Genomic DNA, 26088 nt, shown 5'->3' with positions numbered 1-26088 from the left:
TGTGCAAGTGAATAATTTTTTTTTGTCTGATCATAAACCTAAAACTCATGACTCATGATATAAAAGTTGCAATCACAAAACCCTAAAACTGTAGACACAGATGGTCTCATCTCCTCATTTCATTGGTCCTCTCCTAAGCTAAAGCATCTTGCCATATTCCCTAGTAATTATCACAGTATTTTAACACTTAGCTAATGTGTTGTAAAAAGTCATAAAGGGGATAGAAAGTAACATGCTTGTTTATAAAACAAAGCATCTCTATAATCTGCTATTAAAAGAGCATAGAGAATATGTATAGTTTTATTTTTAAAATAGTATACAAGAAAAATCTGTTAATGTTTTTAATATTTATATTAATATTTGCTAATTTAATTTGAGCTCTCTCTTTCCAGTAAGTTTATCCAAAGTTATTGATTATGAATATGACACAGGCTCAGCACGAGCTGACAGCTCCTTCATGACTTTTCCCACCACTAAAGATATTTTTCTTTACTGGTTAGATATATAAACTCTAGATCTATATTGGTAAAGTGAAATTATTTGGGGCACAGGGCATTAAAATACAAATTATCATTATTCTCTCCCCTCAAACAAATATGCTTGGATCTTCCATATATTTGTGGATGCCATAGACATTCAAATAAAGAAGAGTTTTTTATTATTGTCTTAAAAAGTCTTGATTAATGTGCAGTTAAATGAGGTGCTATGCTTCATTTGGGCTGGTATACAGGACACAAGCACACTATTTAATTAAATTGTTAGCTGAAATCTGGTAGGTTATAATTGCATTTACTATTATTTAGAGAATTATGAGAAAATATTTTTATAAATACCTTACATGTTTTGTTTTCTTTTAAATGGCTTTCCAACACATTGCCACATTACTTCAAAGTCCATTCCTATGCTTCAAGTAGATGGTGGTCATCATTAACAGCATGCGCTTTAAAGCATTTTTGTAGTCTGCTCCTTTCTACTCAAGAAACAGGACTTCCTTTGGCACAGGGTTTTATGTCACTGAGTTTCAGTTGGTAAGTTTGTTATTTTAAGTGAATATTCAGATGTACAATGGCAGTGGCAACATTCAGATATTGACAAATATTTTCTTAATTCTATTTCAGAGGAATGACTGATGATATGAGAACTGATTTCCCTTTCCTTGAAAGTCTAAATATTTCTGGGGCACCTGGGTGGCTCAGTCAGTTAAACGTCCAACTTCGGCTCAGGTCATGATTTCACGGTTCATGGGTTCGAGCCCCGCGTCAGGCTCTGTGCTGACAGCTAGCTCAGAGCCTGGAGCCTGTTTCAGATTCTGTGTCTCACTCTCTCTCTGATCCTCCTCTGCTCACACTGTCTCTCTTTCTCTCTCTCTCAGAAATAAATAAAACGTTAGAAAAAAAAAGTCTAAATATTTCTATTTTTTTGTATTCACCATTTGTCTACTCAGACTATTCATTCCCTAAAGCATTCCAAGAACATGACAATTTGGAAATAAACCATAAACTATATCATAAGAAAAACAAACTAAGAGACAGATAAAATATCTAGTTTGTTCTTTACTTCAAGGAGAGTAGTCTAGATTCATAACTGGAATAATTGGCCATCTGCACATTACATGTAATATAAGCAAAGCAATCCTCTTCAGAGGCATTCCCCCGAGAAGCTTCCCATCTCAAACTTGAAGGGTATGAACATCGGAATGATTTGCAAAGTTTCTAGTTTTAGAAACAGTGTAGTTTGCATTTTTCAAAAGATAGCAAATAAACTATGAGGATGTGTTTGTTGGTTGTTGTGAAAGTACACAACCATTAATTTACAATAAAATCCTTCATACCAGATTGTAACAGGAACACATTATTTTATGTGGCTAATTAGATGAACAGGCAGAAAACCAATGTTTTATTTCTGGATTTACTTATTTTTTGGATGTTTTTGATAATAAAAGTAGAAAATAATTAACCCTTGCTCTCCTGATATAGATATTAGATTAAAGGAGCTATCAAATATGCAGTGCTTCCCAGATCTTCTAAGATTCTTGTGTATTTTCTATTTCTGAAAATAGAAACACTGATACAAGAAAGGGACCCTGGCTCAGTCCAGAGACCAACATCTGGTTCTTACTCTTCCTCTAAAGGGGAAGTGACTCTGGGAACATTTTTCACCTCTTTTGCAGCCTTAAACTCATTATGTATGTAATGTCTAAGGACTTCAATTTCTAAAGTTTTGATTTTAAACTTGTCTATGGGAATGTAAATAAATTAACAGTTTCCTCTCCAAAATGGGTTTCAAAATGTCATATGCTGCTTTATAATCCTGACAGTAATTTAATATAAATATTTCTCATCTTAGTGTTGAAATAGGCTCTTTACATTTAGATGGTTACATCTAAATTTGAGGTGAATATCTCATTATCATTGCAGAAAAGTCCCTCAGATGTGGAAAGGGTAATATGAAAGATGTCCATAAATTTCCAACATGGCTTATCATTTTTCTTACACTACAATTAAAATTATTTTTACTAATAATCATACATAGAGTTATGATTTGAAAATTATCACTCCAGTATTTTGCTGTAATGGTGTATACTGGGAGAAGAAACACCCGGAAGGAAAAAGAAAAAGTAGAGATTTTAAACATATGCCATGGAAAAAAAAATTCCCTTCTTTTAATAAACCACAGATTGATCATCAAGAATTATCTCTACAGAGTGGCACCTGTGTGGCTCAGTTGGTTAAGTGACTGACTCGATTTCAACTCAGGTCGTGATCTCACAGTTCATGGGATCGAGCCCCGTATCGAGCCCCGTGCCAAGACTCACATCAAATCCACATCGAGCCCGCTTGAGTTGCCTCTACACAAAATTCCAGTCAAAAATATTCTATTAATAATTCTCTTTCTTAATTTAGATGTGTGAAAATTTTCTGACTGAAAAGCCCTATAATTTGGCAAATGTAATTTAGCAATTTGTTTTGTATGTACATTTCCTGCAAGTATTTTATGAAATGAGACCCAAATTAACATTAAAAAAAAACCCCACTGATATAATGCTTTGCCTATTTTCTTACTAAGGTAATATATTTAGTGTACTGAAAGGTTATTTCACCAAAATTAAGTCTTCTTTGAAGTCACAGAAAAGGCTGTAATGACACAATGGGAGACACGGCTATGCTTAGTATAGTTAATAAGCTAGGGTGTACTGTGAGGACAGGACCAGTGTCGTTGTTAGTGCTTATATGTAAGACTTCAAATAGCACTGGGCACAGTCATCTTTTAAAAGCTTTTTTATGATAATGGAGCTTGAACAAAATTCAGAATTATTCACTTTGGCCTAAATTTTCTTTCTAGCTTCTTCATGTAATAATCTTAAAGTCCAAAGATGTAACATTACACCCTGCACTACACACCATGAACCTTTTTGGTCATTCTTAGTCGACATTATGAATGTTTCTTAGAAGAGGTCGAAAATGAGTGGGATGTTAAGTGGCCACAAGTTGTTCTAAGCAAGAATACATCCCCATTGGCAATTCTATATCATTGCATTTTTGTGGCAGTTGGATTGGGATTGGAACAGAGAGCCCAACAGATATGAGAAGGGACAGACGATCCAAAATGTCCAGTTTTGTGATTGGAACTATTCAGGGAATAGAAGGATTTCAGAGTGGTCAGGAAACCCATGGTCTTTAACAGGGTATGTGAAATGAACTAGCAAGGCAAAAAGGCTTCAGCAGGCCTGGAGAGGATATGTATTTCCGAAATAAGGGAGAGACTGATACTTGAAAAAGACAGTGATGAGTTCGGTGGAAGCGAAAAATAAACTGCTAATGGGTGAGTGGAAGAGCAGGGTCCCATGACCAGTCAGCGGTCAGCATGTCAGAGTTTGGCCCATGAAGTGAGTTTTCTTGACTCATTACAGGAAAATAAGAGTTACTTTCAAAGTAGCGGCTAGAGCACTAACAACAATTACTAGAACTGTTCTCTTTAGCTGCAGCTGGTGTCAAATGATCCCGGCTTTGACATGATTTTTAATACAACATGTAAGTTTCAAACTGTAAAGAAAATATGTATGAGAGTGATACTTCTAGGCAAAAGAATCAACATGATTAAATGGGCTGTAATAGGAAAGAAAAGGTGTGAAAAGGGAATAGCAAGCAGCCAATATTAACTGGAGATTCCCATATATGTTGTAGATTAGGGCTAGGATTATAGAATCTTTGTTGAGATAGACCTTGTAGATGATGGATGTAGAAGTGTGGAGAATATTAGGTAAGCCCTAGGGACTTTGATAGGGTTTTGAGCAGGGAATTAGTACCATGAAAGTGGGTTTTAGAAATATTGATCTTAAAGTGATATAAAGAAAAGGGAAAAGGGGAAATACAATAACACCAAAAATAGATCCCATTCTTCAAGACACTTGTATTTAGCATATATTGCCTCATTGCATTTTCACACTTTATATATGATGATACAATTTTTTAACCTAGTTATTGTTAATTCTATTTTACAAAAATGACTCTGAAGCTCAGAAACTTTGAAATGCTTAAACTCACGTAGCTGATAAGCAACAGAAGTGGGCTCAGTGTCTGCCTCTTTTAGACCCTGAAGTTAAGGGTCTGGTGTCAAAAGTGTTAGAAGCTATAACAGTTTCTCAACAAGAAGTAATACCTGCATAAACCAGGATGTCTCTAGAAGCAGAAAGTAAAGAGCCATGTAAAAAGAGTGAAAAAGTAGAATTGTCAACACTTAGCAACCCACTGAACAGAACACTGGCAATGAGGTGGTACAGAAAGCAATTAAGGTTTCAATCCTGGGTGTGTGGGAGAATGAAAGTTCTATGAGTGACACAGACAGAGTCAGGAGGAAAAGTGTCCTGGAGGCAAAGAAAAGTCGGAATATTTTAAATAATTATATATAGCAGTCGGCTTCATTGGGCAATCACTACTTTTAAATAATAGTCTATAAAATAAATAAATAAATAAATAAATAAAGTAAAAAGTCCTTCTCACCAGTTCACATTACAGTTCGCCCCACTGGTTGTTTTCGAAACACTTTGCAAATGCCTGCACAGTGACATCCTTTAAACTGCTCTCTCCTAGGCCATAAAGTGAGGACAAAGGCTGCCAAATACATAGCTGAGGCTTCAGGATTAATGAGAGCGCCCATAAAGTGCTTTGAGCTCCACAGAAGAATAGTTACAATATAAATGAGCCATATTATTCCATTGACAAATACTATCCATATACTGCCCAATAACCCTCCCCCAATGTGATTTCTTGTTGTTCTTTCTGATAGTGCATATTGTCCTGCTAATACTTCTTTTCATTCTTTTGAGGTTCTCATGGAAAAAAAATAAACACCTGAGCTTCATGCCCAATTTGTGGAGTATACTGAGATACACAAATCAAACAGATAATAGGATACTCTATGGTTACTTTCCTAGTACCTTTGGTATAAAATGAACAAAAAGAGTAATGCACTTACAAGGTTGTTTCAAAGAAAATATAAATCATCTGAAAGCAAGATGGCTATTTTTAGAATGTTATATTCAAGTCAAATTCATTTTTCAAAACAAAAAAGACATCAGCTACTTTCTGCATACATTCAAGATTTGTTGGAACTACTTGAAATTTCAAAATTATTTCATGTTTCAATAAAATATCAATGACATGCTAGATTTATAAGGTTACATATTATATCTATACAACCTAGGTTGAAGCAATGTTGATATTAAAATTTAATAGTTCTTCATAAGCTATAAGAACTTCTAAAAATTTAACTGTCACACTAATACCGTATCATAGTATTAAGATTCAACACTCTAAATTTCTGCTTTAGTTATTGACAAAGGAATGCATAGACTGTTTTTAATGTTTATTTATTTTTGAAAGAGACAGAGAGACAGACAGAGAGAGACAGACAGAGAGAGACAGAGCATGAGCAGGGGATGGGGAGAGAGAGAGGGAGACACAGAGAATCCCAAGTAGCTCCAGACTCTGAGCTGTCAGCACAGAGCCCATCGTGGGGCTAGAACTCACAAGCTGTGAGATCATGACCTGAGCCAAATTTGATCATCCAACCAACTGAGCTACCAGGCACCCCAAAACGCATAGACTTTTTAAATATAGCTATGACAAATTTTCATGAATCCCACTTCTATGCTAATCTTATATGTTTAGCAATGTACATAATCCTGACATGGGAAAGCCTCAGGAGGGAAATGATATGCGTAGAGGAAAAAAAAATTATGGTTATTCTTTGAGTCAACCTCTGAATAACAAAGATAAAAATAAAATATAAGTACGATGATAACATAGGTGAGACTCATCATATTAATTTTGGCTGGAAGACAAACTAGAATTCCATACAATTTAGTTAATAATGTGAATAGAAATTAGAACGAAAACTACGAAAGATTCTCTTTAATATTGAGATTGAAATGTCTAAGTTCTATGCTTAATACTTTCAATTAGAGTATACTTCAAAATAAAATCATAAAAGACTTTTAAAAAGTCTTAATTGCTTTTAGGTTCCAAATTAACATGCATATAAATGTTACCACACACACACACACACACACACACATATGTATATACACACATCTGTACACATACATGTAACTCAAAGAATAAGTAACATAACAGTTATTCTAAAATTTGCAGATTAATTACTAGAAAATAGTGTAATTTAGATTGCTGGTTCTCAAGGTGTGATTCAAAGACCAAAGAATATAAAATAAGAATACTAAAAATAAAAAGATCATAAAATAATAATCTTTATATCTCTTTTGTGGGTGGAAGGGGCTTTTTTTTTTTTAGTTTTTTTTTAATGTTTATTTATTTTTGAGAGAGAGAGATAGGGGAAGACAGAGAATTAGAGGGGGAGGGGCAGAGAGAGAGAAGGATATACAGAATCTGAAGCAGACTCCAGGCTCTGAATCATCAGCACAGAGCCCAGCTCAGGCCTCAAACTCAGGAGCTGTAAGATCATGACCTGAGCTGAAGTTAGACATTTAACCAACTGAGCCACCCAGGCATCCTGGGACTTTAATTTTTTAATTATCCAAATGGCATACATTAATGCAATTTTACTACAAAAACAGGAATATTACAAATAAAGCTAAAGGCCATTTTGGTCATGCCTCACTTTTAGCCCCCATACCACCACCCTATATATCTTAAACTTTATATTCCTTTCATATATACAAAATTTAAAATTTTTTATGTTTTTATTTATTTTTGAGAGGGAGAAGAGAGCATGAACAGGGGAGGGTCAGAGAGAGAGGGAGATACAGAATCTGAAGCAGGCTCCAGGCTCTGAGCTAGCTGTCAGCACAGAGCCCCACACAGGGCTCGAACCGAGGAACCGTGAGATCATGACCTGAGCCGAAGTCGGATGCTTAACTGACTGAGCCACCCAGGTGCCCTTCATATATACAAAATTTAAAACCAATTGTGTATTATTATTATTTCACTGGCTTTTAATTGAAAAACTGTAATATATGTAAGTATGGTATTTCTTTTCACTCAACAAAGATGTCTTAAAGAGTTTTATCATGTAAGTTTGCAGAGATCTATTTTATCCGTTTTTGGATACTGCACAATATTTGTTAATTCTGATATTCTGTAATTTATCTGGTCAATTATAAATTTTGCTACTGCAGTCACACCTTCATGAATATTCTTGTTCATATATCCACTTGTACATGTGTGAGGGTTTCTATGAGGTTGTTATGGAGAAATAGATTCTGGGTGAGAGAATATGGGAATTTTTACTTTTATTGCTTCCTGATAGATTTTCCTCCCAAGTGTCTTCACTTACTTTCACTACTATTAGCACTGTGGGATAGGGCCCATACTTCCTATTATCTCCAAACCTTCTATGCAAGAGAAACCACATATGTGAAGGTAAGAAGGAATAAAGTGCATATGGGAAAGCGAAAGGGGTCAAGCATGACTGAAATAATGTAAAAGAAGGTCACAGAGTCATGAAAAAGATCTTGCCTTTATTTTCAGAGAAATTTAATCATTAGGCCTCTCTGTTCCTCCCAGAAGATAATATAGGTAATACTTTTATCCATACTTGTATGGCCTAGATGTCATCTTAACTACCTCCAGCCCTATTGCCCTCTCTCTCCATCCCTCTCCAGAGGGAACAAATATCATGAATTTGATTTAGCTAAGCCCTTTCAATCCATACTCTGTATTTTAATATGTCCCCTTAAGCAATCAAAACAAATCTGAAAACATGCTGAGTATGGAAAAAATCATATGGAAACATGTATACTATAGTGAACTATCATTTTTATTTTTATTTTTTTAATCTTTTTAATGCTTATTTATTTTGAGAGAGAGAGAGAGAGAGACAAAGCATGAGCAGGGGAGAGGTAGAAAGAGAAGGAGACACAGAATCTGAAGCAGACTCCAGGCTCTGAGCTGTCAGCACAGAGCTCGATGCGGGGCTCGAACCCATGAATGAGATCATGACTTGAGATGAAGTCAGACACTCAACTGACTGAGCCACCCAGGAACCCCGCGAACTATCATTTTTAAAGAGTAACAAATTTTAAAGAACAACAACAGCACTGAAAGTTTTATATAGAAGAGTGTAGCATGATCAGATTTGGGGTTTTAAAAATTCGTTTATAATATATCAGATAATGGATTGAAAGTTATAAGACAGGAAGCAGTGGGATCATTTGAGAGTCTTTCAGTTGAGAATTAATGTTGGCTTTGACCAGGGCAGAGAGAGTAGAGATGGAAACAAACAAACAAACAAACAAAAAAACCCAGATGATTTAGAACTTATTTAGTAGACAGAATCCCTAACACTGATTGCAAAGTGGTGGGAGTTGAGAGAGTAGAAGGAGTCTAGGAAACTTCTGGATTATGAGTTCTGGTCAAATATTCCTCACCCTCCTCATGGGCTGAACTCCTCAACCCCATCTTCACCCCCAACTGTCCACTCAGATATCTCTCTGCCTTCTTGCCCAGTATACAATTTCTGAACTGAGAGAAGAGTCTCTTTTGTTGTAATGAGAAGCAATGGTAATTGGTCTAGCGACTGGGCATTTTGTTCTTCTGAAAAGAAATGATGTCTGAGATCTTTGAGAAAATGCATACCTTTGTACTGCAGTGGTTAAGCAATTCTTCATTTCAGTTAATACACATCTGAAAGTTTTTATGTTTCATAAATAAACTTGCTGAGTAACTCTCATATTCTAGCTATATGCTAAAGGTACAGTAGTGACAAAAGTCCAGGTATATGTCACCATGGAGACTATGTCAGGTAAGAAGGCAGTTTATAGAAGTATAAGATGCAAAAATGGGGTTGTAGATTTGCGGAAAGCTGGGAATGTTCTAGACCTAAACTTTCCTGATGATTACACTGCTATAAACAAGAAACATTTAGTAATCTCTACACTTCAGATGAATGTCTTTTATGCTCTTCACTGTATGCATGGTTTCAGGGGAAAAAATGTAGCAAAGACTGGGTTTCAGTCAGAACAATAACTCTCCATAAAAATACAGATGAACAGTTAACATTTGAATATGAAAGAGATTATACGTTCATGTTTCTACAACTTCCACTCTACAAATATAAGAATGTATACAATTCTATACAAAAGTATGAATCTAATAGCATGAGGAACATTAAGCAGTGCTTGGGTATAGATGAAAAAAAAAACGAATTACTTAAATGTTTTTCTACCTGACATGAGAGGTATAAAAGCAGATAAAATTAGAAAATATGCCTATTGAAAATGCTAGTTAAATTGGTCATTTACTCTGAAAAACAAGAGATCTAATAGTTTTAAGGGTATGAAATATACATCATATAGAAAGATGAGCTATTCAAAGATAGAAACAAAATCATTTCTAGTTATGAATACCAAGTGAATTTTTACCTGCCACTGTTGTGAAATTGTACCTTTGTTGTCCTGTACATTGGGTGACATGTTTTATCATTTTTCTGTCTAAAGGTAATTTTTAAAAATATATATGTGACATGCATCTGCCTGAGATCAGCACTTACAACAGTATATGGAGAAAGGGTAGTGAATCATTTAATATGTGTATCATTGTTTCAGAAAGAATGTAAGAAATAAATTCATTAATGTTTAGAACTTTTTTTCATTTTCTATTTCCATAAATATAAGGTATTCAGGGTGCTTAAAGTGTTGGAGGCACAATACTTAGCAATATGTTGTATGAGAAACAATCCCAGAAAACTGCTAGAAATCATCTGTTTCTTTCATTTGTTAATTGTTTCATCACTGTTAATTTTTAAAAATAATATTTCAGAATATGTTCAAAGTTGAACCAGCAGCTTGATCCTTTCTGAGTCCTAAAAGTGGTAAAGTAATTGGAAAAAAGCATATATTCGAGAAATAACCTAACCAGTCACACTTTTCTTCTGCCATAAACTTGTGACTACCAGAAGTGAAGTTTCCTGGCCTTAAATGTCAGACAGAGTTCAAAACCAGTCTGGCAATCTTTCAAAAATAATTACCTACTAAAACTCATCACAGGTCTGAACTAGGCATCATGTCATCCTGAGGTTGCTCAGGTCTCTTAGTCAGCACGTTCTGGTTCACTCATCACAAAACCAAGGACAGACTTCTATCTCCTACAAAGGTGGCACTTCCCTGACACCTTGTCAGCCGCACAGTACCATTAAAAAGATTCAGCTGCTGACCAGCTAATTCTTTTTTTTAAGCAGCAAATATGTATAAAGATACTAAGTTGAGTAAAAATAAATGCTGTTTCTTGGTAGAATGATAAATACACATTTATTATATTCAATTTTTTTTGTATACTGAACCCTTATGTGGGAAAGGTTAAGGTACGAAGGTAAGAATATGGTTCTATCATAGCTACAATTGGCTCATTTTGTAGTTGGAACTGTAGATTCAAACATTAATTACCCTAACACCAACTGCCATAAATATTTCAACATGAAATATTTGCATGCACTCTTGCAGACATATGCAATCTTACTCATTTATAGACTATGTGTGTATGTGGTGAGGAAGGGGGGACCTAAATGTAAAAAGACTGAACCTGAGAAAAAGGAAATCACCAACAAACCTGTCTTTAAGTGGGCTAAACCTTATAGATGCACGACAGTAACAAAACATAAGTCACTGCTGACCTGCAGTGTCTTTCAGCTGGACTTTGGATATCAGAAGTATCATTTCAGTTCTCTATGACAGATCCTATATTCTTTCATATTCCATAAAATGAAAGTCTGAGGTTGTCAGCCCCCAAGTACTTTTCAATCAATTGTATCTGTCTCAGGTTTTATCACCACCAAGAAGTGTTTCTTCCTTGGGTGAAAAATAAGGAGTTTCGTCAGGGGATGACTTAAATGTATTTATATTCTAACAAAATATAGTATTTTGACTATCGCTACTTATTTATATGGATGATTGTAGGTCTTTGTTGTGTCTTCAATGTCTGAATAAAATTATCTAAGAACACTAGAAAATAATATCACTCTTAACAAAATAAGAAGTCATGCTATGCTATATGATGTGATTTTATAAGATTTTATCTGAATTCTTATGATCTACCATCCTAAAATCATGGCAACAAATAGAAATGGGAATCACAGACTCAAAGGCTTGTGGGGCCAATTGAAAATAAAATGTGTAAACCATAGCCTCTGCAGAACTAACAGAAATGGTGGGGTTAAGGCAACTGAAGTCCAAAGAGCCACGATCACACTCAAACTCAGTTTCAAAACAAAAATGACCAACAAATACAAACATACTGACAGTCAACCAAAGCACCTCTGTGGATGAGATTTGACTTTAAACTATTATGAGGTAACATATTTTTCTAATGAATGTATAGTCATTTACACCGCTGCTCTGCAATGGGCAAGGCTGAGGGCCAATTATGATATCATGTGAATTATCAGACATTGTTTCTGACAGCAGGTTTGCAATGTCCTCATCTGAGTGGATGGTATTTGCCAACAGAAATTTTAACCAAGCGGTTTCAATCAGTGTCATCGCTCTCAAGTGAAGGATCAAGCTGCAAAGTTGCCACAAAGCAGATTATTGGATGAGTGTGGCTACCAAGATTTATTAATTTGCTCATCATTCAAAATTTCATTGCACTTTCAACCAAGAAGGTCACCAACCTTGTGTGAAAGAAGACTCAAAATAAACTAAAGACTGCTAAGAGAGTCATTCAAAACACAGCTGAAATGACATTGAGAAAGTAGGACTTTGAGAAAGTAGGACTTAGGTACCTCTCCTGTTTCAATTCTTGGTACACCACGAACTTTTGACTTTTGTCAGTTGCAACTTGACCACTTCCTGGAACATATCCTTCTAGTTTGCACCAAAACTGAGATAATATAACACCTGTTGGCTAAATAGATAATAGTGTATTCCATAATCAGTTTACATTGGCCCCTTGAGTCAGCACCAGATATAATCTTTCAAAACAAGTTATGTCACCTTTTGTTTTTTGTCTTTTAAGCTTGCACTCTTCACTTGCAATTTCAGCACACTTCGGGTTTCTGTGGACTCTGTGTCTCTTAAATTGTAATTCCTTATACTCCAAATAAGCACTTTGGTTGCTCTACTGACTCTCCTCCTTGATTAACACCTAAATACCAGTGGGATGCATCTTCACATTTATCTCAGCTATATTATAAGGAAAAAAAAAAAACTTCGTGGCAGATATTTGTTCTAGGTAAACTTATTATTGTGTTTAATAGGAATATAGTGTATTTCTATGATGAATTAACCATTTCATTTTCAATTGTACTCAATAATATAACTCCAGGAATCATTACTATGCTGGGAGTAAGGTGACTAAAGTGATGGGTAAGGTTACACAATAGCCTATTTAAAATATAGATCATCTTGGGTAGATAGAAGTCACAGAGGCCATCCTCAGAGCTGTCCATTTATTTGTATGTTCTATAGCACCTTCACATCAACTATTTGAAGTTCATCTCATTTCTCTACTTTACTCTTCCCCTTATTGAACCTGACCCTCTTTTTCTACTGTCTCCATATCAGCAAGTGGTTCCATTATGCTCTTAGCAATGCAAACCAGAAATGTCTATGTCATCATTTGATCTATGACTTTTCATCACCCTTTACATCCAATCAATCCCAGAATTTAATAGATTCCACCTCCTAAATATCTCTTGAATCCATTTATACTTTACTCTACTCCTACAGTAGTTAATCTACCATTGCATATCAGCTGGAAACTGATAATTGCCTCCAAACTTTAGGTTGCAAAAGAATCACCTTGGTGTCTATTTAAAATTATAAACATTCTTCTAAACTCATAAGTAAAGTAAGATGGGAATAATTAGTAGACACTTGGGTATTTAAGTACCAGTCCCTGGCCTTTCTATACTGTTCTGCAATTAAAAGTATAAAGGCAAAACAAACTAAAAATAAGAAAAAATAAATTATCCAAGTTATAAAAAGGGAAGGAGACTCCATCTTCTTTTATTTAGATTACTTACCTTTGTAAAACCTGTAATTGTGAATTATTTTCCTGTTCCTTTTAAAGCTATGTCAGTCTTTTTTAAAGCTACATAAGCCCCTTGCAAGTTTTATAATCCTAGATTATTTTTCTCAAAGACCTAGAACTGTCTTTGAAATGCAATCATTAAGAAAGATAACACCCAATTTCTTTGCGAGGAAAGCAAGCTAACTTTAGCTGGTGTCTGGTCCAAGCTGCAAGCCTACCTCTTGCCATAAAGATACGAGAAATCTATTTTTCCTTTGTATAAAGGTGATTAGCAAACACAGGTGGCCACCCCAAACAGCAGGTGAATTTAAGATGAACTATGTGTGACAAATGGTGCTGTCAAGTCCTCTTACCTGAGGATAAGATATTGTTTACCTTGAGCAAATGTATGCAATGGGTTATATCTGTTCAGCTACATAAAAGGGTAAAATTTATTTCTGCCTTTGCAATCTCTTTAGCAAATTGCCTGCAATGCACATCACATTCTGGTTTAATGCTTATTCAAAAATAAAACAGTTTTCTTTCTATCTTTGTAGAGGGGACTTCTAGGTTGGCAGAGGATTTTGTTTTTAATTATATTTCCTCAACAAGAAACAGTCTATGTAAGATTATTCTGCTATTTTAAAAGGTAAATTAAGTAAAGGGCAGTGGTATATATAGAATGGAAAAACCACTGTAGTTTAATTCAGGTATGTTGGAACTGTATCAAAATTATTCATTCCACATAGCATAGATTCCTGGGACAGGAACAAGTTTTAACGTGTGATCCTCAACTAATAACCTTTTCCATCTCTCCTTCCAGAAGACTTAATTACAAAACATTTTGAATTTTTTCTTTTGTACTCAAACTCCATAAGGTCAAAAACACGATTGGCTGCTTTTCCTTTATACAAACGCTTCATTCTACAGAGTCTTACAGAGGTTAAATGACATGCAAAAAAGTCTGCAGTCTGCACCATGGCCTATGAGGAGGGGCCTTCTTCCCATGCTGACCTTATTCTCTACCATCTCTTCACTTTCCTCCAGCCTTGCTTGACCTTTTGCTATTCTTCTATCATAGCAGACAAGCTCCTGCCCCAGACTGTTTACATTTGTTATCTCAGGACTAGAAATGCTTTCTTTCAAATATCTGTGGGCCACTCACTCATTTCCCTCAGCTTTTCCCCTTCATGTTTCCTTCTCTATCAAAGGCATCCTCAATAATGCAATAGAAATACATATACAATACTGCCATACACACCCATACCCACTCCCTCTCTGTGTTTCTGTCTCTCTCTTTCTCTCTCTCTCTCTCTGTCTCTCTCTCCCCCTTACTCTACTTTAGGTTTTTCACAGTATTTATTTTGATCCTAACTTGTGTCTGGTTGAAAATGAATGAAGAATGAATGAGTGAATGAATGGAGTGATACTGTAACTTACGGGTGTGACTATCCCAGAGTTACTTTTAAACTCTATTATTTTCATTTGTTTGAACTTTTGTGTATTCCTTCTCAATACATACATTTATTTCAAATAACATCAAACAAGAGCCCAAGAGTTAATCCAGGAGAAAAGTGAAGTTATACCCTCACATTCTAATTAAGGATATAAAAGATAGATGATTTGGAAAAAAAAAAATCAATGTCTCTGCTATACCCATTCAAACCTCATAGGCTTCAAATAAATTCTAGTGGATAACAAATACCAGGAAACAGACTTGGCCCATTCTCTGTCCCACGTAAAATACACCACTGGTCTCAAACTTTAGTGTGCCTCATAATTACTATATAATTAAAATATAGATTCCCAGGCCCCCACATCTAGAGCTCTGATTCAGTAGTTATGGGTTGGGGCCTGAGAATTTATACTTTGAGTATGTTCCTAGGTGATTATGCTATTGCTTTACAAACTACACTTTGAGAACTATTCTAAAGGTAAAGCCCCTCTAAGTTGGTATTTAGTATATGTAATCAATTAATCTACCCTAGGCAATGGGTCTTACATGGAAGTATTGCCTGTGTCTGAACTGCATATGGATTCAAGCCATAAGAATATGTACAGAATGATTTAAGAAAATATTCTTGGGGTGCTTTGGTGGCTCAGTTGGTTTGGCATCTGACTTCATCTCAGGTCATGATCTCATGGACTATGGGTTTGAGCCCTGCATTGGGCTCAAACAACTGACAGCTAAGAGCCTGGAGCCTGCTTTGGATTCTGTGTGCATGTCTCTCTCTGCTCCTTCCTTACTCATGCTCTGTCTATCTCTCAAAAATGAATAAACATTAAAAAATTTTAAAAAATATTCTTGATATCTTGAAAATATAATTTGTTTTATTATTCAAAGAAACAGAAATAATAAATGCTGAAATGAAACAAGGCATAACCTATCCCGTATTTGTCCCTAAATATACTATTACTTTCTTAATTACTTAATAATTAATTACCTAAATAATTAATTACTTAAAATCTTTAAATTTGAGCAGAAAATTTCTACTCAATTTGTTATGCATCAAAAATTAATCACCTTTATATGTGGGATGCAAACAGGCAAGGAAATATATTAGAAATGAGTGGTAATATTTCATGTCTTCACAAAGGTCATTCACTGATTTTTTTAAGCTTTTCTGAGGCATAATTGATATACAATAAATGCACACATTTAAAGTATACACCTTGATGAGTTTGGACATGTGTATCAGCCTGTGATACTGTCACCACAATTAAGGTCCTGAACGTAACCATCACTTCCAGATTTTCACTGTTTGTATTGCCAGTTAGAAATCCAATTCTTGATCCTCGCTTTTTCATTCCTTCCTTAAGGAGACAAATTGGAGTATTAAAATTTAGAGGAATTTTAACAAATTAAAATTGTGTCTAAGCACTTAATGTTCAACTTTAGGAAAAGGAGGTGTTTAACTTCACAATGTTTTTCCAATGCGGTATTAGAACTTGAGTATATGCTAACTTTTGAAATAATTATGCTCAAAAATCCTTTTAAAAAGTTTTTATTAACTTGGCTATTAACAGAAATAAATTTTGAAATTTGGAATTCATAGATTATATGTCCCAAAAGAATCTCCAAATTAAAACAAATATTGACCAAAACTGTACATCTACCACCTTACCTTGTCTTTATGAATATCTCAACTCTGAAATACTCAACAACTTCAAATCGAGGTTGTAATCATTCAAAACTCTTTCTTCTATTCTCTGACCCTCTTTGTATACAGGAATTTAAGTTCAGGCACCAAAAGGGTGTCATCCAAACAGTTGTCACCTCAGCAAAAGTGGAGGATGGGCAGTGCCACACTACACAGATTATAACGAGGCCAAAACAAGCCAAAGAGGTAAGAATCAGAAGGGGGTCAGAATAAGTTACACCAGAATAGGCCATTTCCGTGTAAGGATTGTTTTGAGCTGAAGGCAATTAGCTCTTTGCCCTGCTCCTTTCTGTCTAAAAGCGGTATATAAATATCCCTTTGTAAAATTAACATAAAGTTTCACTTGCAAAGGAGTCTCCCTTTCCCATATCATGAAGCGGAGGATGATTCTTAATAACCAACTTGAGTCTGCCTAATAAATATCACTAAATAACCCTTCTCTTGCATTGGTTTCCCGTATTTACCTTCCCATAATTTGCTACCCTTAGAAGTGGAAATATCTCTTCTTTTCTCTAGATACTTCACAATATTTTTTCTGTTAAAATTGCATATAAACCCCCAGATTTAACCTCATCTTTGGAGTTTTTACTCCTTTTTTGTCAGATTACTACATGCATACAAAGTAAACCTTTTCTCTCATCAACCTTTATCAGTTTGATTCACAGACCCTTAGCACTAAAACTAAAAAAAAGAAGAGGATTTTCTTCCCTCTCCTATATATGCAAGTACTTGAGATGATGAGTATTATTTTAATGATAGTAAAGCTATAGGGAATTCCAGGAATCATCTAAATGCTGGCATGTGGAACTGTATAAGGCTCCATGAGTGGTGGGTTCTTAGGCCAGCATATGGATTTTGTATATGAGGAAATCAAGGCCTGGGATATATAATATACTCCATTCCTTACATCTGATGAGAAAACTCAAAATTTGTATATTTTAATTTTCAAAGGGATCTAGGGGTACCTGGGGGGCTCAGTGGGTGAAGCTTCAGACTCTCTCAATTAAGGCTCAGCTCATGGTCTCATGGTTCATGGGATCAAGCCCCATGTCAGGCTCTGTACTGACAGAGTGGAGCCTGCTTGCGATTCTCTCTCCCTCTCTCTACCACTCTCCTGCTCATGCTCTCTTTCTCTCTCTCTCTCAAATTGAATAAACTTAAAATAAGTTTTCAAAGAGATTTTGTCTGGCTCATGGTGATTGTGTATTGGGTCTGAGAGTGTTTACTATAACTGCATGCTTCATTACTCTATGTATTTTTTAATTGTTCATTGGAAATATTACCTCCTCTGTAAGGTATCTTATAATCTTCCCTCTTCTCTTACCACTGAGGTGACTGAGGTGAGTTTTGTTTTCCTTCCCTTGTGCCCTATAATACTTATTTCATATTTCTTTTTTTTTCATATTTCTATACATTATAAAATTGGTAGCAAATTCTTAAAACTACCAGATTATAATGGAAAAAATCCATATCATCATGGAAAAAAATAGAACAATGATATAAAACACCCAAAGAAGGCACAGAAGAACAAAATGGGAACATATTGGCATTATTTTGTTTCCTAATCCTCATCAGGCCTGCTTAAGAATTTACTTGAATCATAATGAATGTCATCTGAGACTGGTACATTTGGTTAAGATTCTGCATTTTACTGGAAAAAGGAAATGTTTGGATAACTTTCTCCAGGAACTTTCCAAAGCTTGATTCCTAGAGAATCACTTCATAATTTAACCTGCCTTTAGGCTTTTCTGTATATTTTATTTTTATTTTATTTTATTTTATTTTATTTTATTTTATTTTATTTTATTTAGAAATAAGAAACAGAGGACATATAAGTGAATTACTGGAATGCTTGCCATACTGACATGTTTCCAGGATAAGTCTAAATTAGTTCATGTACCCCCTTCAAGACAAGAATTTCAAGAACTTTCTTCACATGGAACTGAGACGAAGACTGCTTAGGCAGAGCTGGCCTCTCCCTCAGTGAGTTCTTTTTCCCCCAGAGGCAACATGTGTAAGGGTCATGAGAATTCACTGTGGAACTGGAATGTTTGGGTCTGAATCCCAGCCCAGACACTGCACAGCTGTGTGAACTAGAGTAAATTATTTAATCTCTCTTGTGAATCTGTGATTTTAGATCCTTCAAAACAAAACAAACAAACCAACCAAAAAAAGGTGATCACTAGAGATGTTAAGGTTTAGCCCATTTGCTACAGGTGAGCTATGACGGATAGGCTTTCAGTTACCTGCCATTGCTCCCTGTAGTGAAAAAATTCAAGTGTCTTTGATTCTTAACACAAGCCACCAAAACTATAACGATTTAATTTGAGTGCCTGAAGCTGAACTATTGTAGAATCTCTTTTTCAAAGCAATATTAAACCAAGTGGAAAGAGACTGCTCTGATCTGCGTTTCTCTTCCTTCCATTATCTTCCTTCTCCACTTTGAACATCACTGTCATCAACCCCACTGGTTTTCATCCACCAGCACCAATTAAGCTATTCTGTATCAACCACTTCTAAATTCAAAATAAACGTTGGCATGCCATCTTCCAGGGGTAATGAGATTGGGAACAACCCATGCAACATTACAGATTTTATACTTCTTTCTTTTTAGGCTCTGCATTGCTCAGAGGAAGAGAAATAGAACTTAGCATTCAATCTCACAAAGTTCCTATTTTTAGGAACCTTAGGGAAGAATGTCAACATTCAGCACACTTTAGAAATGTAAATCCAACCACGTATTACTTGTATGAGAACTTACATTGATCCCAACAACCATGCATTGGACAATAACCTGAAAAAAGTTTGAAACTTTTTTTTTTAATTTAAATGAATAATTCAGTAGATGTTTCCCATTAGAAAATGTGTACATATTACCCAGTGCAGGGTTCTTGCTCTTGCCTTGAGGCCCACCTACTTGAAATCTGGTGTTCAGCAGACAAAAACAAATCCAATCTTTTCTAAAATCTTTCCAAAGTATGAAAAGTTAATTTCATGCATAATCTCAAAAATTCACTTTAATATGCCCTTCATTTATTTCTTTTCTTGTCTCATACACTTCAGTTCTCCATCTCTCCTGATGCCCCCAAGCCCAACCAGTACAGAACTCCAATGCCTTTGCTAATTTCCACTCTTACTCTTCCCATTTTTTTTAGTTCCTTAGGCCCAAACTCCCCACCATCCCTGATAGAAGTCAAGATTCTGAGGCTTTCCAAGTATTCTGGTTCATCTATTAAGTGGATCTGCATTAAAAGGCTCAGGAGCCCTTAAGGCAAGAAACTTTTCCCTAGCTGATGAAGGGTAGCAGAACATGACACCTCAAATCATGCTACTTTGGCAGAAGGATTATTTTGAGTTGAATGCAATTAGAAACAGATATAAGAAAAGTTCTCTGCCCTGCCCCTATTTGCCTAAAAGTAGGACATAAATTTGTAAAGATGTCCTCTCTTACCTCTCTATCAAAGAGGGCAAAAGTTGGGGCGCCTGTGTGGCTCAGTCGGTTAAGCGTCTGACTTAGCTCAGGTCATGATCTCACAGTTTGTGGGCTTTAGCCCCGCATAGGGCTCTGTGCTGACAGCTTCAGATTCTGTGTCTCCCTCTCTCTCTGACCCTCCTCTGGTCACGCTTGTCTCTGTCTCTCTNGAGGGCAAAAGTTAAACACTAGAAACAACTCTAAATCTTTATTAGTCCAGAAAGGCACCAGGAAATTTTACTAACACATTTTACTAGCTAGCCTTTATCTTTCATTAGTTCCCTATATGTTTTCCATTCCAAAATGTACTGCCCCTAGAAACTCAAAGTCTTTTTCTTTTGTCACTTGTCTACAAATACTGTTCTTTTATAATGCTATATAATCCCAAATTCTAATCCTTTTTGAGTTACTCCTCACTCTTTTTTTTTTTTTTTAATGTTTTATTTATTTCTAGGAGAGAGAGAGAGAGACAGCGTGAGCAGGGGAGGGTCAGAGAGAGAGGGAGTCACAGACTGAAACAGGCTCCAGGCTCTGAGCTGGCAGTCAGCACAGAGCCCGACGCGGGGCCCGAACCCACGAACCGCGAGATCATGACCTAAGCGAAAGTCAGACGCTTAACCGACTAAGCCCCCCAGGAGCCCCAAGTTACTAATCACTCTTATGTGTGGCATGATTCATGTTGTAATAATCTTGTTTTTTTAAATTTGTATTTTAAATTCAAGTATAATTAGCATCCAGTGTTAGTTTCAGGTGTACGATATGATTTGATAAATCTATACATGACTCAGTGCTCATCACAAGTGTATTCTTAATCCTCTTCACCTATTTCACCCTTTCCTCCAAACCTATATTTTTCTCTTGTTAATCTATTTGTGTCAATCTTATTTTCGAGGCCTTAAGTAACACTAAGAGGGTAGACAGAAAAAGTTAAAAGTAGTCTCCTCTACTCTAGCTATGAATACGCAGATGTTTTGTCCAGTCACAGTATTTATAGACTCTTATTAGTAAACCAAGATTTTTCATAACAGATAAAACTAGATACATATTAAACACTAAACATTTATTTTTTTTTCTGTCAGACAGCTCTAAAGTGCTTTTATAAAAAACTAATATTATAATCTTATTCCACATATGTTCCCTCTACCTTATTTCAACATTCTATTTAAATTTTTTAAAATTATAGTGTCAATGAGTTAGAGCTTTTGTGGGGGTGTACAGAGCTAATGGGTTTACGTCTAAGAGAAATTCTAGAACTGAGATAATTACTGAATTGGCTTTCTTAAACTCATTATCCTACTCAGTAGAACTTAATGTATCTTCACAATACTAATTGAACCAAACCAGTTTTTTAAAAAAAAATATATTTGAAGGCATCATATATTCCAGCTGACAGCATTATGATGATGATTTTTAAATGCAAAAGTGACTACAATACTAATTTTTCTTCCAGGATTATTGAATTAAATAATTTATGGCCAATGATTAATAGTGCTAATTATGTCCACTCTCAGAATTACTTCAATAATTATTTATTCTCTTCTGCTTCTAAGTAATTAATTTAGCAGATGCATCTTAGTTTACATTGCCCTGTCTCATAAAAAGGAGTTAGTATTATCTATTGGACATTTTGGAAACTATTATATTTTGAACAGGTTTGGTGGCTGACTGGACTATTTTTCTTTTTTCCTTTGTATTTTGCATGCTGTTTTTCTAACTGAACTTCTTAACTGACATTCATTATTCAGCTATATTCCAATTGTTACTGAATTTATGAAGGTTTTCATTACTTAATGCATCTTAAATAAATTGCTTAGCATTCTGTAAAGGCCAACTTAACATCAATTTACACCTCAGCTTTATATTTTTAAATCTTTTAATGTTTTAAAGATATTATACAATCATTTAATGTGACAACTTAAGTGACTCAGCCTCATATTGTTCTTTGTTTTCACACATTATCATCCACGTATGTTCATGTATCATTGAGTCACAGTTTTCACACATTTTTTAGTAGAACTCACTTGATACATTCTCTTCTGCATAAGGCCTTAAAGTATTTTTTAAAATTATGTTATAAAACCTGCTTGAATGGAGTGGAGACATAGGAGCGTTTTCATGCTAGCAATAGCTTTGTTCTTTTCTTGAGTTTAATAATTCTTTGTACCTAGTTATGAAACCTGAAAGTGATTGAAAAAAATCTAGTATTTTGTTACACCTTACTTTTTTCAGAAGTAAATAAGACCTCCTTCCCATTAATAATGGTAATCTTGAAACTAGCACAATACCTCTTATATTATAAAATTTTTATCATTAATTGTTATGATAAAGTCCAATGCTACTTTCCACAAAGATGTTTCCAGTAACCAACTGCTGGTTCAACCACAACCAAATGCAGCCTTTAGATACAAATTATGTTTCAAAATTAATTAATTTGGTTATACCTAATTGTGAAACTATTGCTTAGGAAAAAATCCTACATATGCACACTTAAACTGCATCTGAACCATTTTCTATTTTATTTTTGACCACAATGCTCCATTGTATATATTACTGCGTTGCTAAAGTAGTAACAGTTTTGTTTCAATCTATATGCCATTTTAGAAAACAATTGGAAAAATAAATTTGTACAATATCTCTGCATGTATTGATGTATTTATTTGAAATATACTTCTGATTAGAATTATTTTCCTAAGGCATAAACATCTTTATGTTTCTTGCTATGTATTGCCTTACTTCACAGTATTCTAGGAGACCTGCTTTCATTTATTTATAGCAGCAACAATAATTTGGTGTAAACATTTTAAAACAACTTTAGCAGAATTTGGTGTTGAGGTTTTTTTTTTCTTTAGTTTTGTATCATGTTGCATTATTTTGGTAGTTTTAAAAAGCTTTCCGGGCTGAGTTACATTATATGTGTTAATGCTTTGTGAGGGTGCTTGTTTAGTTTTTAGTTTGTTTTAGTATTAGTATATCCTCATTATGTTAATTATTTTCTTACATTCTATATATTCTGTATAAATTGTGGTTGAGGTGTTTCACTGTTAGCAATGTTATATGGTATTTTTCATTTTATCTTATCATTAAAACCATATGTGTGTGTAAACATGGGTATATAGGCATATGTTTATACATACATAGAGAGGGCAGTCCAAGAAAAAATTCAAGAAGGAAAAGTTTACTTTATAGTTTATAACCCCATAAGGAAACTTTTCTACTTAAAAATGCTTCCTTTGGATCAGCTTTAACGTTCATCATTTATTCTAAATTTACTCTGATCAGTGCCCCAAGAGGAGAACTCCTCAATATTCAATCTCTAAAAGTTTTTCCATACCTTTATTTTCTTAGCTAAGTGAACAGTAAGCATTTTCTTGCATAACTTAAAAAATATTCATATATGTTAAATCTTGTATCTCTGTAGGCTCTTTACCTTCACCAATTTTGAACTTGGATCTACATTAAAATCAAGACTACCTTAATGTTTGCTCTTTTGATATATCTGCAACTATCGACCTGAAGTTCAGAGTTGAAGCAACGTTACTTTAGCACATTTCAAAGTCACATTTTGAATAATGTACTTTTGACTATAACTTGCACTAAAATTTCTGATATGTCATAATAGAGGGAAGACATTTGGCTCTAAGTTTTGGAAAAGGCTTTGCTTTTGAGAATATTCAATTTTATTTAAAAAAAGATGTTTAAGTTTTGTTCAGAAAACATAAGCAAAATGTATGTTAGATGTTAAATGTTTCATAGTATATTAAATATAGATAAGTAGTTAATAAGTAGGTCATGTGTATGTTACACACAGATAGAAAAAGATAGAGGGACCAAGAGATACTGAATATTTAAGAGGTACTGAATACATATAAGGCTCCTGTGAACTAAATATTCATATATTAAAAAATATATATGAGCATTTAATGTTCATTATGGCCTAATTCTACCAGCTGCTGCTTGCTGAAAAGGATTCTGGCTCCACACGTCCTCTGCCCAAGAAACACAAATAAAGCCTATATTCAGCAGGCTTGTTGGCAAGCTGTAGCTATTAACCTGGCATACTTTTCCCTGTCTTTCCTATAGAACACATGTCTGTTATTGGGCCAGAGTATGTCCCCTTCTATGGGCCCCGTGCTCAAAACCAGAACTCTGGATCTTGTAATTACACAATTGTTGAGGAAAGTTGATGTGGCAGAGAGAAAAGATATATGAACTTTTCATACCTTAGAATTCAGGTTGTGAGAATTCAGAATTCAGGTGTTGTGGTCTTTCCAAACTCCTTATTATAGGTATGTTAACCTATCTTATCTCTCTTTCCTTGCTTCTCCCTATGTGATTTAAATTGACTTAATGAGCCATGTGATTGAGCAATTTAATCTGGTTTGCAAGCCTCTCTGATTCATGACCTCTGGGACAGCTTGCCTGATTCTATGATTGGAGACTACCTTTGAATCAGGGTAATTTAATAAAAGGCAAGTTTTATTTCAGTTAGTGATCATACCCTCAAAATTAGCATATACCACATGTTCTGGATTTTTAATTAAAATTAATAATTTGAGGGGCACCTTGGTGGATCAGTCGATTAAGCGTCCAACTTCAGCTCAGGTCGTGATCTCACAGTTGGTGACTCCAAGCTCTGTGTGGGCCTCGAAGAACCTGGAGCCTGCCTCAAATTCTGTGTCTCCCTTTCTCTCTGCCCCTTCCTCACTCATACTCTCTCTCTCTTTCTTAAAAATAAACATTAAATAAATTAAATTAATCATTTGATTACTATGTGTACCAGGAATTAAGTAGTGAGCCAAAACATCCCATACTACTTGAATTGATCAGTTGGAGAATTTCAGGAATGGCTAAAGTTTATAAACAATTTGACAAAAGAAATATAAAAAGTAAAAATGTTTTTCAAAAATTTGTTTTTTTTTTTTCCTGTTTTTGAGATAAGCAACCATTTAAGCCTTATATAGTGATAAAACTGACTCATCAATAGGAACATTATCTGGTAAGATTTTCTTTCACATTTTTTATGTTTAATAATGATTAATGCCAACCAAAGAGATATTTAAAAATAACTCATTTCCGGGGAGCCTGGGTGGCTCAGTCAGTTAAGCCTCTGACTTCAGCTCAGGTCATGATCTTGCAGTTTGTGAATTTGAGCCCCGCATCGGGCTCTGTGCTGACAGTGCAGATCATGGAACCTGCTTCGGATTCTATGCCTTCCTCTCTCTCTGCCCCTCCTCTGCTCATGCTCTGTCTCTGTCTCCAGAATAAATAAAACATTTTTAAAAATTTTTAAAAAACAGCTCATTTCTTAGAAAGAATAATATCTAAGAGAGTGCCAATAGATAACAACACCACCATTCTGCTTGGTTGACTTGTTCTTTAACAAACAGCTACCTAAATACTAAGGTTTATCTTTTCCCCTTTATCATATATCATACATTAAAAGCCTCCCTTATAATAAAGACCCATTTAAAAAATGTCCAACATCCACTTATCCATTGACTGTCTTGCTTATTTAGTGCAATGTAGAATCTAATACAACAAAATGATATGAAACCCCCCCCCCACACAATCTCTTTTGTGTCATCTTTACCATAAAAAGGAAAAAGACTATAAATTAGTAAAGGGTATTCTAACACATGGATATCAACTGTGTGTAGAAGTTGAATCTGGTTTAATACAAGGCAAGTGTTGAATTCAGATCATCAAATAACATTTATCAGTACCAGGATTCAGAAAGACTTTGAGCAGAGCAGAGCCTTGGGCATGTAGAAGACACTTGTGATCATAAAACAATGTTTACAGAATTCATCTAGTCTTTCAGAATTTGGCCATGTTAACTCATTATTTGACTCTGATCTCTCCTGCACTTGGGGTTTGTAGATCAACCTCTGGCTTCTTGCCCATAATTTCTCATAGACCCTGCATTGTTAATATCTCAGTGGCTTTGACAACTTGTTCTCTTATTGAACAGAAA

At 35.0% G+C, this 26088-nt stretch overlaps 1 protein-coding gene across 1 annotated transcript in view; it reads right to left on the bottom strand.

The window, feature by feature from the left end:
• LOC144244159 (inactive N-acetylated-alpha-linked acidic dipeptidase-like protein 2) overlaps nucleotides 1-12010 on the bottom strand; it is a 348840-nt gene extending 336830 nt beyond the window's left edge. The window contains exons 1-2 of the mRNA XM_077779388.1: nucleotides 11858-12010; nucleotides 5014-5111 (exon numbers count right to left, since the gene is read on the bottom strand). Of these exons, the coding sequence (XP_077635514.1) occupies nucleotides 5014-5111; nucleotides 11858-12010 (251 nt within the window). The remainder of the gene's footprint in view (nucleotides 1-5013; nucleotides 5112-11857) is intronic.
• Nucleotides 12011-26088: the final 14078 nt, after the last annotated feature.

This window comes from Crocuta crocuta, unplaced genomic scaffold (genome assembly GCF_008692635.1).
Source record: "Crocuta crocuta isolate KB4526 unplaced genomic scaffold, BGI_CrCroc_1.0 scaffold1028, whole genome shotgun sequence".
In the NCBI taxonomy this organism is placed as follows: Eukaryota; Metazoa; Chordata; class Mammalia; order Carnivora; family Hyaenidae; genus Crocuta; species Crocuta crocuta.
This window is presented reverse-complemented; position numbering and strand designations above follow the sequence as displayed.